This window comes from Ambystoma mexicanum, chromosome 6q (genome assembly GCF_040938575.1).
Source record: "Ambystoma mexicanum isolate Mex_15411 chromosome 6q, UKY_AmexF1_1, whole genome shotgun sequence".
Classification (NCBI taxonomy): domain Eukaryota; kingdom Metazoa; phylum Chordata; class Amphibia; order Caudata; family Ambystomatidae; genus Ambystoma; species Ambystoma mexicanum.
This window is the reverse complement of record NC_090937.1, coordinates 974216760-974233659: the sequence shown is the minus strand read 5'-3', so window position 1 is coordinate 974233659 and position 16900 is coordinate 974216760. Positions and strand designations below refer to the sequence as shown.

At 48.5% G+C, this 16900-nt stretch overlaps 1 protein-coding gene across 1 annotated transcript in view; it reads left to right on the top strand.

The window, feature by feature from the left end:
- The window catches only part of LOC138516394 (uncharacterized), a 746393-nt gene that overhangs the window by 476510 nt on the left and 252983 nt on the right, over window positions 1-16900 (top strand). Inside the window, exon 21 of the mRNA XM_069631475.1 lies at window positions 6341-6474. Coding sequence (XP_069487576.1) covers window positions 6341-6474 — 134 coding nt within the window. The remainder of the gene's footprint in view (window positions 1-6340; window positions 6475-16900) is intronic.

The following is a 16900-nucleotide window of genomic DNA, read 5'->3' as shown; positions in this document are numbered from 1 at the left end:
TGAAAGATTCTCAAACTGTTCTTGCCCATAATTCTCTAGGCAGTGTATGAGTAAGCACTTCTTCCGTTCATTAGAAAAATTCAGACCATGAGCCGCAAAAATTTGATGATCAAAACGTTTCTTCCATCGTTTCCAGGGCACTGTTGGTTCACCCTTTATATCTTGAAAATAATTTGACGGTGGTATGCTTTGTATTATTAATGGTTAGATTATTGCAGTTGACAAATGTCCTTCTTCAGACTACTTGAAGAAATGAGCACTGTAGAGTCAATGTTCTTTTATGTAATGCTACGAATTTCTGGTGGTGTACTTGAACAACTGGTCATTTGTTGGTGCTTGCCAAATCACTTCTGCTAACATTTTGAGCAATGGTATTGCGGTTGCAATTGTATGTTTATGGACCTTTTGTCTTAATTTGTTCCTGCCCAAATGTTGTCTCGTTTTTACTTGTATTTATTGATTGATAGTGGTTGTGGTTTGTTTCCTAGTAATATTTGCAATGCATATATTTCAGATTGGCTGTGGTCGTTTGTTGCTTTCACTCACATGAGGTTTGCCATTTACTTTTCTGGTGTAAATTTGTTGTACCATTCACTTTTGAACTTGCAATGTTTTCATGTGATAATGAAATTACTTTGTGATGCGGCCAATGAATATTGTTTGTACGTATCGTTCACTTTTAACTTACAATGCCTTATGTAACTATGAGCTGGATACGTTATACTCTCAACATTCAAGTAGCAACAATAACATCAGTTTCCCCGGAAACCAAAATGGCTGCACATTTCTGGATGTTGAAAGGTCCTTTCCTCTAATCAACGCGTTGCATCATTGCCTCAACACATCTATGGAACTCGGTGCAATCCAAAACATAATTGCCTCGCTCAAGTGGGTAATGCTACTTTGAATGATGCGCAGCCTTATATATCAAAGTGCAGTGTTTTATAATCCTAAATAAATATCATATCGTGCTTGGTAATGCTGTCCATAAGGAATCTCTGAACAAGAATACATGTGATGGCTTCCTAGCTTTACATTACATGCGTGCTCTTGCGTTGTTGCGCTTCGCTTTAAAGTCAACATTGCTGATATTTACATTCCGGCTCTGTGGTTGTCTTTAATAGTGAGCAATTTAGCTTATTCCACAGGCTTGCATTTCATTTCATTGTGCGTGACTTGCTTTCATCTGGAGACAGCCTGGACACCCAGTTCACTTATCGGTTACTAGTGGCGACTCCTGTGTTGTGGTTATGTAGAATGACGCTTCGTCCTTTCTCAAATTCGTCTCTTTCTGCAGTGGAAAGTCAATAATCCAATCAGACTGCAATTCACCCGATGCGAGGTTCAATCAGTTAAAGACACTGTAGTTGAATGGCTACTCGGTGGGCTGCCGTTCTTGAAAAATCCCATCCTCGTTGCCACCGAAATAAGCTCTCATTACACTTCATTGAGATGAACCTCCAGCACAATAACACAGAGATGGAACATGGAGCATAGATGTGGTTGAATGTGTAAACAATTAAATACTACACCCTGCCACCTGTGCCCGGGTGTTGGGTAGATATTGCCAGGGGAACCTGCCCAAACCACCCTGAGGATCTGCATAAAAGACTGGTTGGGGACACCCTACCTCCATCCATAATGCACTCGAGCTAAAACAGGGGCCATTGTCACACATTCTTTTTTAGATTATGCTCATTAGGTTGCCCACCACTCCTTCCTGAAGGATGTAGCATACAGTCACAATTTTACCAGGAAAGTTTTTTTTTAGTTTGAGTCTTTACATGACTTTCTCTCTACTTTTCTGATGTGCCAAACCTGTTCTTAAAACGATATATATACCCTGTTTACTTTTTGTGCACCTCAGGTCTATTAGCAATTTTTTGATTTTTGATTTATTTGTTTATTTCTTATGTGCCGGCAGCCCGCAGACATCGGGGCGCTCAAATACACAAGGACGACATAAGAAAAACAGGACATTATCATTATCATTACATTTTCTTTGTGTCATCCACGTTTCTCTCTAACTGAACTTGTTTCTGGGAAATAATCTTACAGATGTATTCTTCCTGTGGCTGTAAAATGGAAAGTTCAGGTAGGTTGTTAGCATGTCTAAGGTTGGCATCATCTTCACTGACGCTACTGGGTACTTGCTGTTTTATAAAAGGCTCAGGGGTGGTATAGGCCAGTGTCTAGTCCTAATCCTTTTCACACCTATGTTCGATCTGCAAAGGAATAGAATAAATCACCTTTCTGAAAATCTGAAAATGTCTGGCTGTGCCTGTGTAGGCCGTCCTAGTAGTTGAGATAACTCTGTGAGCTAGGTGCCTGCTGCTGAGCTGTGCGTGCAACCTGCATATAGCCTCAGCAGGTACACAGCCTTTCATTGCTTAATTTTCAGTGCAAACCAAACTATTTAATTGAGGACACAACAATGCATTGGAACTGTAAAGCCATGGTAGAAAGTGCTATGTAGATATCATATACATTACTCAAGGAGCTAGCTATCTGCTGAGAACTGTGTGATCCCAGCATGTGCACATAGCTTTTCATTGTTTCGAAGATGATACAAATTAATACCAATAGGTTAGGGGTAAAGATAGCATGATACATTACAGTGATTTGAAAATGCAAAATCCTGGTAGTAAGCACTATGCCCAAGCTCTTCCCCTCGAGACTGTTGAAACAAAAGTAGGGGTCACTTTACATTTGCACAACTCCAGGCGGCAAGATTACAGCTAGGGAATAATTATACACAGTTATCGCGGCACTTCTTCCCCAGGAGAATGCACTCTATGTGCTTGAGGTGGCAGCTCCCGCTGCAGCGGAGCGCTGCTGTTTGAAGGCTGACCAGCTGACCACCGGTGGTCTTCCATGTGACATGCACGCTGCCATTAAGAGTTCTGTGACACTGATTTTGCAGTCGTTCCTCAGAGGAGATGACCGTAGCCAGGCAGGGGCGCCTTGCCCAACGCTAGGCTGTTGCACTTAAGTGATACTTATGCTATGAGCTTCCCCTCCCCCTAATGTGCACAATAACATTGCCTCTTCCCAGGACCTGCTATAGGGCCCTGTGTTCTGTTTGGATTTTTTATTTTTGCTGATGATATGATTTATCTCTGTTTTACATGTATTTGTGTAATGTCTTGTTTGTATTTGTATTTGTATTTATTGATTTATAGATTGCCTTACACCAAAACGCTGTACAGTGGAACAACTTAATACATAAAAACATAAAGAATATAACGGTGAAAGCAAAATTACAATATGAATAAATCAACAAAACAGTGAGAAGAGCAATTAACTGAAGAGGACAGGGACAATAGAGGAGTAGGACTGGGTAGTGGGGGAAGGGGTGGTGATGCGTAGGAGGAGGGAAGGGGAAGGGGGAGAGTGGGGAGGCCAGGCGAGGGGTGGGAGATAGTCAAGGGGAAAGAATGAGGAGGGAGGGGATGCAGAAGGGGGAAGGGGTTTCAAGGAGGAGAATGGAGGAGGAGAGATTTAAGGGAAGTGCTGAATGAGGTGAAGGTGGGGGTAGAGCGGATTGCAAGAGGAAGGGAGTTCCAGTGCAGAGGCGCTAGGAGTTGGAAAGAGCGGACACGGGAGGAGGCACAGGGGGACGGAGGTACAGTGAGAAGGAAATGGTCAGCAGACCGAAGGGAACTGGAGGGGGAGTAGAAAGAGAGAAGGGATGAGAGATAAGGGGGAGCGAGACCATGGAGAGATTTGAAGACAAGGCAGAGAAAGTGAAATTTAAGTTGGGAGTGAAATGGAAGCCAGCCAAGGTAAGAGAGGGAGGTAAAGATGGAGTCACTGGAGGTAAGGAGACAGAGGGTACGAACAGCAGAGTGGTAGATGGATTTGAGGGGGGCAAGATGAGAAGTAGGTAGTCCAAAGAGTAGGGATGAGCAGTAGAAGAGGCAGGAGAAGATGAGGGAAGAGATTAAGAGTTTGGTAGCATGGAAGGTGAAAGCGGGACGGATTTTACGAATATTGAAGAGGTGGTAGCGACAGGTGCGAGAAGTGAGAGAAATATGTTGGGAGAAGGAGAGAGAGGAGTCAAAGTGAACACCTAAATTACGAGCATGGAGAGAGATAGGGAGATTAGAGGGAGGAAAGTGAATGAATGGGGGAGGAGAAGAAGGGGGAAGAGAGTTGGAGGGAAAGAATATGACTTCGGTCTTGTCAGTGTTAAGAGAGAGAAAGCGGGAAGACATCCAGTTCTTTATGGCAGTAAGGCAGGAAGAGAGTTTTTTGTGAAGGTCAGTTGAGAAAGAGAGAAAGAGTTGAGTGTCGTCGGCATAGAAATGGTGGGAGATGCCAAACGAGGAGATAACAGGGGCAAGGAGGGAGGTGTAAAGAGAGACGAGGAAAAGACCAAGCACCGAACCTTTGGGTACGCCGTATTCAAGAGGATGGGTAGGAGAGGACCGCAAAGACCAGGAGACAGAAAAGGAGCGGGACGAGAGGTAAGAGGATAACCAGTTGAGAACAGAGCCTTTGAATCCAAAGGAGGAAAGAGTGTGGAGAAGGAGGGGATGATCGACAGTGTCAAAGGCAGCAGAGAGATTGAGGAGAATAAGGATAAAATGTTGCTTGGAATGGCGAGCAGAGAGGAGGGAGTTAAGGATATAGGTGAGAGCAGTTTCAGTAGAATGTTTGGGACGGAGCCAGATTGGGAGGGTGGTAGGAGAGAGAAATTAGTGACAAAGGATGAGAGCTGAGAGTAGGTAAGGCGCTCGAGAAGCTTGGAGAGGAATGGGAGAAGAAAGATAGGTCGAAGTTAGAGGTGAGAAGGGGATCAGCAGAAGGTTTCTTCAGAATTGGGATGATCGTAGCATGCTTGAAAGCAGAGGGAAAGGTTGCTAAGGAGAGACAGATGTTGAAGAAAGAGGTGAGGTAGAGGATAAGAAGAGGGTAAATCTTAGGGATGAGAAGGGAAGGGAGAGGGTCAGGTGGGGCGGATGTGTGGTGGGCTTTGGAGAGGAGGGTGGAGACTTCAGAAGGGGAGACAGGTGAGAAGATGGACATACAGGATGAGGGAGGTTGTGCCTCATTGTTGTGCCCCCCCTTAAATAAGGCATAGTACGATTTTGATCAATAAAGTATAACGTTGCACAGCATTTTCTTTACCTGTCTACTGTCTAGGGCATGGACTGCATTCTCATGGTGGAGGTATATTGCTATGAACACCTTGTGCAACGATGCACTCAGGGGTGGACGCGGAACTAAAAGAAGCCCTGGAAATAATTACTGGGTACCAAAAGGGGTCCTGGAAATAATTACTGGGGACCAAACGAGGCCCTGGAAATCATTTTCAAAGTGGCCCCATATGAAACATTTTCAGCAAGCCCAATGCTTTTCCTATGTGAAAATTTGGAAATACCACACAAAAGAGGCCCAGGGTGCAGAGGCCCACTGGGAAATCTCCAGAATTCCCTATAGGCCAGTCCGCCCCTGGATGCACTTGATTGGGCAAAGAGCAAGCAGGCGGTGTCAACCCTCCATGTTTGCACAAACTGCTTGCGCTCAGCTGCAGTCCAGCGTTTTTGCAAGTGGCTATAGGGGTCTGCAACCTGCGGCTCTCCAGCTGCTTTGGAGTACAGTTCCCGTGACTCCCTATCATTGACTATGCTGGCAAGGGCTTATGGTAGCTGTTGTCCAAAACATCTGGAGTGCTAATGGTTTGCAGACCCACTATGCCGCCATTTGTATCTTATCATTTTGCTAGAAATGTATTGCATACTGTTGATCACCCCAAAAGCGTAACGTAATTTTTTTTCCCTGACCAGAAGAGGCTGTTGGCTATGTCAAATGTTTGCAACACAAAATCACCCATGAAGTGTTGTAATTATGTTGAACAAGCCATGATTTCTGTCTCATATGCTAGTGTTGTTTCGGGAGGAAGATGTCAACTCAGCTTAATTTTGTTTGCTAAAATCAATAAAAAGAACTTTAAAACTGGACAAAAGGTAACCATCTTAGATTTTGTAAATACTGTATTAATCATATGTTGTACAAAACCGATTAAATACATAGTAAAGTGATGAAATCTAATCCGCATTATAAGCATTATGGCATGTAAAATGCAAGGTCTGCAACATTATTACAATCTATGTTTCTTTTATCCTTTCATTCCAAAGGGAGATTTTTATTTTAACAATGCATGTCTGATTTGAAAGTTTCATTTCTTGGAGGGTGCAGGAATCAATGAAGCTATTGCATACTATCGATAGTCCAACTTTATTTGTGACCTGTACTTCACAAGCTCCTGGATAGGAAGGAAGATGTAGATGTGGTTTAATACGTTGACACTTTTAACACACGTATTTCGTTGTAGGTTTTCGATTTGGCCAATTCCTGTAAACTGCTGTGTGAAGTGGAAATTCCTCCGGATGACGCCCCTATCCACAAAGATCGCTCTATATTGGTTTCAAAGAATTCTGTTAAAGAATATGTCCTCTTCGCCTATAGGTTAGTATAACACTACCACGTGATCCTAGCCAGCTAAAAGTGTAACAGTATTGGTAGGATAGTTCTGTATAACAATGCTAATGGCGTACTTGCTCTCCCACTCAGGCTTTTGCCCCGGTTCATCAGTACTACCCAATAGGTGACTACTGGCCTTGCTAGTTGAGATGGAAGTGGGGAAGTTGACTATCATGTTGCAGATATATTTTGTCAACCGCGACACAGCCTTCTATTGCGCCAATAGATCAAAACCTTGGAGGTTTGGGGCATCTCTAGGTGACTACTCACTCCCATTGGTTCAGAAAGTTTCTTTTGTACTTGGACTGTAGTGAGATTGGATTAGAGGTGCTCCCTGTCAGGTATGATCATCACAGATCAGACCGGAAGAAGAGGTCCTTGTTGGCCCACTAGCTATTCAATGTTTACATGGCTGATTTTCCTTTCCACCAAAGTTTGTATCTGGTTATATTTCTAGCTTGACATTTGTGGGTGGCATAGTCCCCCTGGGCCAAACTCTCGTATGTCTAAAGTGCCTCTTGATGGGACCCTGGAGAACTGTTTTGGTAAAGACCTTAATGCAAATTACTAAAAGACCAAAACCATATGTTTGGGGAATATTTAAAAATAATCTTGGTCAGTGGATGTGAACAATTTGTCATCATTCGGGATTATGCATATCTGTGATTTAATCTTGGTGCAGCATTTTTCTTGAAAACCATAAAAAAAGAAAAAAACAATTTAGCTCACCCTGGCTTTAGACAAATGTAATGCCCAACACAATGACTAATGTTCCATCTCGAATGAACGTTTTCTCTGGAGCGGTCAGACCGACATCGTTATGTGAACCAAAAAATTGCTTGTCAACAAGATTTAGTAACCTAGGTAGGTTTTAGTTCCACTGGTTTGCAATATATGCCTAACCAAATAATTCCATTAGAGTTAGGACTACACTGCTTGTTTTCTATTGTTTATTGAAGATTTTGTCAAAGATAGCTTGCAGGCTGGGAGTCAATAATGTGTCTCTTGAAGGATGTATTTTTTGAGAAATCTGATAACCTTTGGAGGTTTCTTAAGGGCCTGGAAATGCAATTTGATTTCCAATCAGAACATTGTATTCACAAATGGAAGTACTGAATACTTTTAAAGCTCGATTCAGGACTTGACTGGTGCAGGGAGAAAGCAGCAATACGCTTCTAGTGCTTTGATTTAAAAATACATATCACACTGCGCATGGAAACCATCTAAAGCAGGCATTTAGAGATATGGGGTATATTCCCAAATAATCTGTATGGTGCACGTTTATGCTCATCCTCTGTAATCATTTTAGATCATTAGTTGTCCTGTGGTCATGCTGCATATTACCACAGAGGGAATGATTGTGTACATTTTGCGGTTCTCATGTGGAAATTCCCAGTAAAAGTCTAATTGGCCTGTCCAAGCATGGAGCTGAAGCATGCTATTTTGCTGTCATGGGTGGGATTGTTACTTGGCTCTTGTAGAGCAAATGATGCCATGTTATGACTTAGAATGTGTTATTGTTCAAGAACCTCCTTGTGATATTAAGGATGTGAGATGCCGTGGAGTCTCTGTTCTCTGATTGGGGGCTGACTTGTCAGTAAGATTATGTTTTATATTGTCAGCGTACTTTTATGTTTATGTATTTTTGCATTTTTGTGTCTGCACGGTTTTGTTAAACCATAGGTGGATGTTCAATTAACTCCAAAAAAAAAATAATAGTCAATTGTGTGTCTGTTTGAATCAATGTGTGCACAGCAGATAAAGAGTGGCTATGAAATACGTTGTGTTTGCTGGAAAAATTAATCTCAGCCTTTAAGCCCCCAGCAAGAGCAATTATATGACTTTTAAATACTGTGAGGATCCAATCGACGTTCCTGAGCCAGGAAGTATCATTCCATCGGAACGATCGCCGGCCAAATCTCGTTGCCACTGTCCTGCTTGCCCTGTACTCGGATGTCCTGCTGGTGTAAATAATGCTTTTCACGCTCACCTCTCTCCTGCAGGTCCTGCTTTTGATGCATACATTCCCTTCCCTTCCCCTTTCTCGCTGTTTCGCAGTCCGTGTCCTCCCTGTATTTCCCCTTTCCACTCAGCCTTTCCTACTCTCCCTGCGCCTCCATGACTGCCTCTCTCATGTTTACCAAGCAGTTCCTGTTTTATAATTTGCATTTCTGTGTTCTCTGCTTCTCCCACTGTCCCCTCAGTCCATTTTCGTTGATTTTGTCCACCATTCTTTTCTCCTGTCTTCCTTCTTTCCTTGCGTGTTCAGTACGACACCTGTCTATCTTCTAATCAAAATGTGAAACGGTATGGAACCTACATCCTACTGCTGGAAACAAAACCAATCTAGTCAACATCTCTACGCAATACAAAATGGATATCATCCTAGCCAAACAAGAAACGTATAATAATAGGATTTCCCAAGCCAATTCCAGCATGAAGGAGCTCTTCTCCATCCTAAAAGAACTGGAAACTCCTATCGCAGTACAGGATGACTCCATCAAAGATAAAACCTGGTGCACAGACATACAGCTGGCACTAACCAACAAAGTGTCTAATCTCCAAACTAAAATCGCCCTAAAGAAAGCCTCATTACCAGCCCAAACCCAAACTCCCTTGGACAAAACCCCTATACCTAAACCTAAAGGACTTACCCAATTCCGTTTCTCTAAGGTCTCAGTGATCGAGGTGGAGAAAACTATTCTGGCTTTTAAACCATCTAATTGCAAAGGCGACCAATGCCCTGAACAACTTCATCACAAAACTTATCAATGCCTCCTTTACTACAGGTACCATTCCACGCAACCTAAAGGAATCCTGGGTACTCCCCCTTCTGAAAAAACAAACACTGGACTCCAACATTCCCACAAACTACACACCTATCACCATGGTGCCTTTCTTACTACAAATACTAGACAAGGTAGCTTACACCCAAATTCAGAACTTCCTTGAGGGGAACCATCTCCTTGGCGTCCGCAAATCCGGGTTCTGACCTCTGCGCCAGCCGGGTGCGCTAAAATCCATTTCCGCGCACAGCGTATTCATGGATTTTAGCTACCAAAACCAGCCGTGGCGCATAGTGGTGCTGCGACCCTGCAGCAGCGGCAGTTACGCCCCCAAAAACGCCCCTCGCGCAGGGAAAAGCCATCAAAATCCCCAATCCAGAGCAAAGGGCTGTGCTAACCCTGTACCAGCACGGCAAGCGGGGTACATGCATTACAGGGGTTCGTGGGAAGTTTCACACGTGATTGGCCCTGTGCGAGTGGGGTACCTGTATTTCGGGGGTGCGCGGGAAGTTTCACATGCGATTTCAGCAGGGTACGTGTATTTCGAGGGTGCGCGGGAAGTTTCACATGCAATTTCAGCAGGGTACGTGTATTTCGGGGGTGCGTGGGAAGTTTCACACGCGACTTCAGCAGGGTATGTGTATTTCGGGGGTGCGCGGGAAGTTTCACATGCAATTTCAGCAGGGTACGTGTATTTCGGGGGTGCGTGGGAAGTTTCACACACAATTTCAGCAGGCTATGTGTATTTCAGGGGTGCACGGGAAGTTTCACACACGATTTCAGCAGGGTACGTGTATTTCGGGGGTGCGCGGGAGGTTTCACACACGATTTCAGCAGGCTACGTGTATTTTGGGGTGCGCATGAAGTTTCACATGCGATTTCAGCAGGGTACGTGTATTTCGGGGGTGCGCGGGGAGTCCTACACGTGAATTGGCAGTGTGGGTCCTTCCAGGTGTTCCCTCTACACCCTCCACGGCCCCTGCAGGCAGCCCACACCACAGGGGACTACCCGGCACCCCTGGTCATGTCAGCCCTTCCACCATGGGCATGCCCCCCAGGCAAGCCACGTGTCAGCTTGCACTACTGATCACCAACTCATGTCCCCCTGTACCCCCACCCCCCAGCAGTGCAGGGCACCTGCCAGCAGGCCCCCACTCATGTCCCACTCATGTCCCCCTGCACCCCGACCCCCCAGCAGTGCAGGGCACCTGCCAGCAGGCCCCCACTCATGTCCCACTCATGTCCCCCTGCACCCCCACCCCCCAGCAGTGCAGGGCACCTGCCAGCAGGCCCCCACTCATGTCCCCCTGCACCCCCACCCCCCAGCAGTGCAGGGCACCTGCCAGCAGGCCCCCACTCATGTCCCAAATATGTCCCCCTGCACCCCCACCCCCCAGCAGTGCAGGGAACCTGCCAGCAGGCCCCCACTCATGTCCCACTCATGTCCCACTCATCTCCCCCTGCACCCCCACCCCCCAGCAGTGCAGGGCACCTGCCAGCAGGCCCCCACTCATGTCCCACTCATGGCCCCTGCACCCCCACCCCCTCAGCAGTGCAGGGCACCTGCCAGCAGGCCCCCACTCATGTCCCACTCATGTCCCTCTGCACCCCCAACCCCCAGCAGTGCAGAGCACCTGCCAGCAGGCCCCCACTCATGTCCCACTCATCTCCCCCTGCACCCCACCCCCCAGCAGTGCAGGGCACCTGCCAGCAGGCCCCCACTCATGTCCCACTCATGTCCCCCTGCACCCCACCCCCCAGCAGTGCAGGGCACCTGCCAGCAGGCCCCCACTCATGTGCCACTCATGTCCCCCTGCACCCCCACCCCCCAGCAGTGCAGGGCGCCTGCCAGCAGGCCCCCACTCATGTCCCCCTGCACTCCCACCCCCCAGCAGTGCAGGGCACCTGCCAGCAGGCCCCCACTCATGTCCCAAATATGTCCCCCTGCACCCCCACCCCCCAGCAGTGCAGGGAACCTGCCAGCAGGCCCCCACTCATGTCCCACTCATGTCCCACTCATCTCCCCCTGCACCCCCACCCCCCAGCAGTGCAGGGCACCTGCCAGCAGGCCCCCACTCATGTCCCACTCATGGCCCCTGAACCCCCACCCCCTCAGCAGTGCAGGGCACCTGCCAGCAGGCCCCCACTCATGTCCCACTCATGTCCCCCTGCACCCCCAACCCCCAGCAGTGCAGAGCACCTGCCAGCAGGCCCCCACTCATGTCCCACTCATTTCCCCCTGCACCCCACCCCCCAGCAGTGCAGGGCACCTGCCAGCAGGCCCCCACTCATGTCCCACTCATGTCCCCCTGCACCCCACCCCCCAGCAGTGCAGGGCACCTGCCAGCAGGCCCCCACTCATGTGCCACTCATGTCCCCCTGGACCCCCACCCCCCAGCAGTGCAGGGCGCCTGCCAGCAGGCCCCCACTCATGTCCCCCTGCACTCCCACCCCCCAGCAGTGCAGGGCACCTGCCAGCAGGCCCCCACTCATGTCCCCCTCCACCTCCTCCCCCCAGCAGTGAAATGCCGATCTCATGACACAAACCAAAAGTCAACTATGTACATCAACACATGTCCGTCACACACATACACTGGTTGGCATTGCTTGTGTAAACCCACATTTTCACATGCATCAACCCAATGAGCGAATCCCACACATGGAACTAAAAAATGAAAATGTATTATGTACATAAAATCAAAAATGAAATGAAAGCATACCAAAATATGAAACATGAAATGAAAAGCATGTTAAAAAGATGATTGAATGAAAATGATAACCGATCCAAATAAATTAGAAAGAAAAACAGTCCAAAGTCACCCTCCAACAACGCAAATCCAAAGGAAATGTAAAAAAAAAATCTCCATTGCTTCATGTTCATAATAAAAAAAGGAGAAATCAATCCATAGTCCAACTATTTACAATCCATTGTCCGGAAAAAATAAATCCATTGATCCATGTCCATAATGCAAAAAAAAAAAAAAATGAATACATGATGAAACTATATACAATCCATTGTCCAAGGATGTAAAGGGTCCATGATCCCAACCAAACAAATGAAACCTACCTAACAAACTACCTAAAAATATAACTATATACAAATTTGTGTGCCATTGTCCATTGACCACAAATAAAAGGAAAACGAAAAGGAAACCTAACTCTAAAAACTATTTACAAGGGCAGCGGGCTAGTCCGACGGCTCACTTTTGGATGTCCCAGGCCAGGGCATCATCAAACTCCTGCTCGATGTCCCAGAGGCGGTCCTCTTCCATGGCCCCGAGGGTTCGCAGGGATGATGACATCTGGACCTCCAGGTCCCTGCGAATTGCCTCGAGGCACTCGGCCCACCTCGGAGCCCTACGAATGGAGTTCTCCGCTGTGACCATCGTGAGCCGTGCCTCTTCTGCCCGCTGCCGCTCCGCATCTATAGCATAGCCTAACCGCTGCCACACGGAAGACACTTCCAGTCCTGGGTCCTCCTGCCCTCTGGCCGATGCCTGCCCCTCCGATGTTGAAGGCCCCGAGCCATTATGGCTCCCACCTTGTTGCTGCTGTGCCTCTGCCTGTGCCCTGGCTCTTGCTGCCTGCACATCCTCCTCTGGCTGGGGTGCAGTTGTTATTGTTGCCACCCCTGCTGGACGTCCGACTCCTGACTGTGGCAGGGATGTGTCCTCCACCAGCCTGGCCGCAGGGTCAGAGGGAGCTCCACAGGGTACCCAGGTGATATATGGGTGGGAAGATGGCATGGAGGACGACTGGCTCATAGGGGGTTCAGGTGAGGAGGGGGTCGGAACAAGGTCCAGCAACCTGAGGAATCCGGCCCTGGTGAGCTGTCCCAGTAGGTCTACGCGGTGAATGAGGCATTCGAGATGACATGCAGTGTCCTCACGAAAACACTGCAGGTCATCTTGCATGCCCCGTTGACGCAACGCCATCCCACTCAGGACAGGCTCAACCCGGTCCCGGATAGCCACGTCCGCAGGGAGAGGAAGGCCAGTTGTTGTAAGCGGATCCCCTCCCTGAAAACGGGTCTGGACGTAGGCATCCCTGCTGGTGCAGGATGATGCAGTCACAGGATCGGGGACAGGATTACACACAGGCACCTCCGCGGTGGCCTGTGCTGCCTCCTGTCCCTGCCCCTGCACTGCACCACTAGCACCAGTGGAATCCCCACCTCCAGACCCTGTGTCTGTCCCGTGCACGGCCTCCTCCTCCACCAAACCCCCCACTAACCTCGATGACTCTGTGCCATCTTCCTCCGTCGGACCCTGTTGGGTCTCAGCTGCCCCTTCTGCTGCCGAGGAGTCCAACTCCGACCTCCTTCTCTTGGACCTACCCTCGGCAGCTGCGGCCTGGGATGCGGCACCGGACTCCTCACTCCCTGACGAGATGACAACCTGGGAGGGGAGCCGGGCCTTGCGTCTCCGGCTGGTGGTGCGATCACTGCCGCTGTGCTCCACAGCACCCTCTCCGCCCTCTTCATTAGTTGACGCTGCAGACAGGGAGCGATAGGACACAAGCATCAGGGCACTGTACAATGGACTGAAACACACATGACAGTTGCACATGAGTGGCAGTGTCAAACTTCAGACATGGCATCACAATCCCCAACACACATGTCATTTCAACGCACACACATGAGCAATTCCACAGCCATATCACAACAGCCAGCACCATCCATACACATACAACAGCATGAGCATCCAAAGGTGAGCCAGACATCACATGAAACACAGGGAGTGCAGTAGACATGCACACACGCCACCACACTTACATGCATGTCTACATCTCGTCCAACTGTTTCAGTGATGAGATCGCCATACATGTCAGATCTGCCATTCAGCCTTCTACATATCAGTGTCACATGCATCCATGTTGCATCACAGTTGCACACTTGTCAAGTACACACACATGCACATGTACACAGTGCAGATACATGCATTGTGAACCACCATCCATGCCACAACCTTGCCAATGTACATACACAGAAATTCAAACATGTGTGCTCCCACACCTGCATTTGTCCAGCATGCTTAACAACACATACACCATCAATGTGTCTCACACATGAGAGGACACACATGTGGGCAGCCTCACGCCCATGTTCATACACATTCCTACATGGCCCTATAAAAACACATGTGCAACCTGCACACTACTGGCACACCACGACACGCACAGCGTCCAATCACTCTGCATGTACACTTACCGCTCGACTCCAGACGGGTCTGCCTCTCAAGGATCTGGACGTAGAGCGCTGGGCATATGCGTTCCAGGACCCTCATTTGGTGGTCCGACAGCTGGCCCCGGCGCCCCTCGGCATCCGCTGCCTTTGCGAGGCGCCGGACCTTGTTGAGGGTCCTGGACCTGAAGTCCTCCCAGCGCTTCTTGACATGATGTAAGTCGCGGGCTGCCACCCCCTCCACATTGATGGCAGTCACGATGTCCATCCAGATCCTGGTCGGTCCTTCATTGTCGCCACGCAAACCTCCAAAGAGGGCATCATACTGCCCCAGGACTTGCTCCACCAGGACACCAACTTCCTGGCACTGAAGCTGGTGCCCCTCTGCCTCTCTGGCTGGGGGTTGCCAGTGCTGCCCGATGGTGTTCTGCTGGACATGAGAGGCAGGAGTGGGTGGGCAACTGGATCCTGGGGCTGGGCTGTGGAGCGATGGAATCCCAGTCGGGAGTCTTCAGTTCCAGCAGGGGTGGTCACAGCAACTGCACCCCTGGCTGACGTGCAGGCAGCAAATGGCAGGGCACATGGGCAGCAGGCAGTCAGGCAGCAGCAGATTGCAGGTGGGAGCGTGCTCGGGGCTCTGGGGGGCAGGAAAATGGCCTTCAGGGCAGGAGCGTGGCCTTCCGTGTGTGGCCGCGTGACCAGCTTGATACGGAGTGATTTGGCACGTGAAAAAATTGCACATCAGCGTGTAATTCGAGGAAAGGCCCTTAGCGCGTAAGCGCGTCAGAACACGTACGCGATTTCATTGGACCAAAGGCCCTTAGCGCGTAAGCGCGTCTGTAACGTATCGCGCACAGGCATTGCCCTTTCGTGTGTAAAACTTCCCGCGAACCCCAGGAATACACGTACCCCTCTCGCACAGGGCCCTTTCATGTGTAAAACTTCCTGCGTACCCCAGGAATACACGTACCCCACTCGCACAGGGCCCTTTCGCAAGTAAAACTTCACGCAAACCCCAGGAATACACGTACCCCACTCGCACAGGGCCCTTTCGCGTGTAAAACTTCCCGCGAACCCCAGGAATACACGTACCCCACTCGCACAGGGCCCTTTTGCGTGTAAAACTTCACGCGAACCACAGGAATACACGTAGCCCACTCAGTATATGCGTGCTTTTTATTTGTGCACACTTTTGTAATGCGCAGGGACCTACCACCTGCCTTTGTGTGGCGGACGTGTTTAGGCCTGTGCGTGTCTTTGCCCGTGCGCGGGTTTGCCCTATTCGATTCCATGAATACATGTGGTTCGCGTGCATGTGGGCATTCTGTGTACTTCCCAGCATTACTTCCCCCGTTACGCTTTCTTCTTCACGCGTTATTCCCCATTCCGCATGTTACGCCCCCTGTTCCGCCTACTTTCGTTGTGTGCGCTGCGCTTTGTGCGCTTTCGCTGTGCGCTGACCGCACGCTGTTTGGCGACGTGTGTGCCAGCGTGCGCCATGCACGGATTTGGCGCACAACCAGTGGGAAAGTAACGCAGCGCTTTCCTTGAATCGCGCGCGTACGCTTGCTTTCTCACGCTTGCGCCTGCTTGCGCTGGGATTTTCGGCGCACGTTTGTTCCATGAATCAGCCCCTAAATTTGCCTCCCTCATCCACAAATGCCTAAATAATAAAGCCCCCAGCTACCTAACAGAACGATTTAATGGAAAAAATCCTACTAGACTCACTAGAACAGCCAGTCCTAACTGCCTCCTAGTGCCCAGATTTAAGCTAACCACTATTGGAGGATCCAGTTTCCCAGCCAAGGCAGCTCAAATGTGGAACGCCCTACCTGATGCACTTAGATCTGACCAAACGTTCAACAACTTCAGAAAGAACACAATAAAATGGCTCACTGAGAATGCTATATAAACCAGCACTCTCCCTACGTACTTCCACATACATTGCACCTGATATAGACTGACCTGTTATTATGTATACGCTAGTCATATGTTGACTGCTTGTCTGCGCATTGTCTGCACTTGTACTTGTCTCACCCTGTGGAGCCAAGTATTTATTGCTTTTATTCCATGTTCTGTAACTTGTAACTTCTGTAACCAAGCTGTAAATCTCCTTGTCTCATGCACCCTGCTACCTCAGGGTCCGGCGCGCACAATAAATAAATAAATAAATAAACAAACAAACAAAAATAGACTTCTACCCAAATTACTAAATCTACAACTGAATGTTGACAGCCTACTTCTTCGTGGCCATGCAAGAATGTATGCTACCTTGCTAACATGGTTAGCTGTGAAATATCAATGTTGTCCACACTTGTTCAAGCAAAGCTTGGAATCCAACTGCACTGGAAGCAGAGATGAGGATGCATTCCATGCACTCTTGCTGGCCAGGAAGGTTGCTACGCAAATAGAAGCAAAATCTGATAACCACTTGAAAGCATCA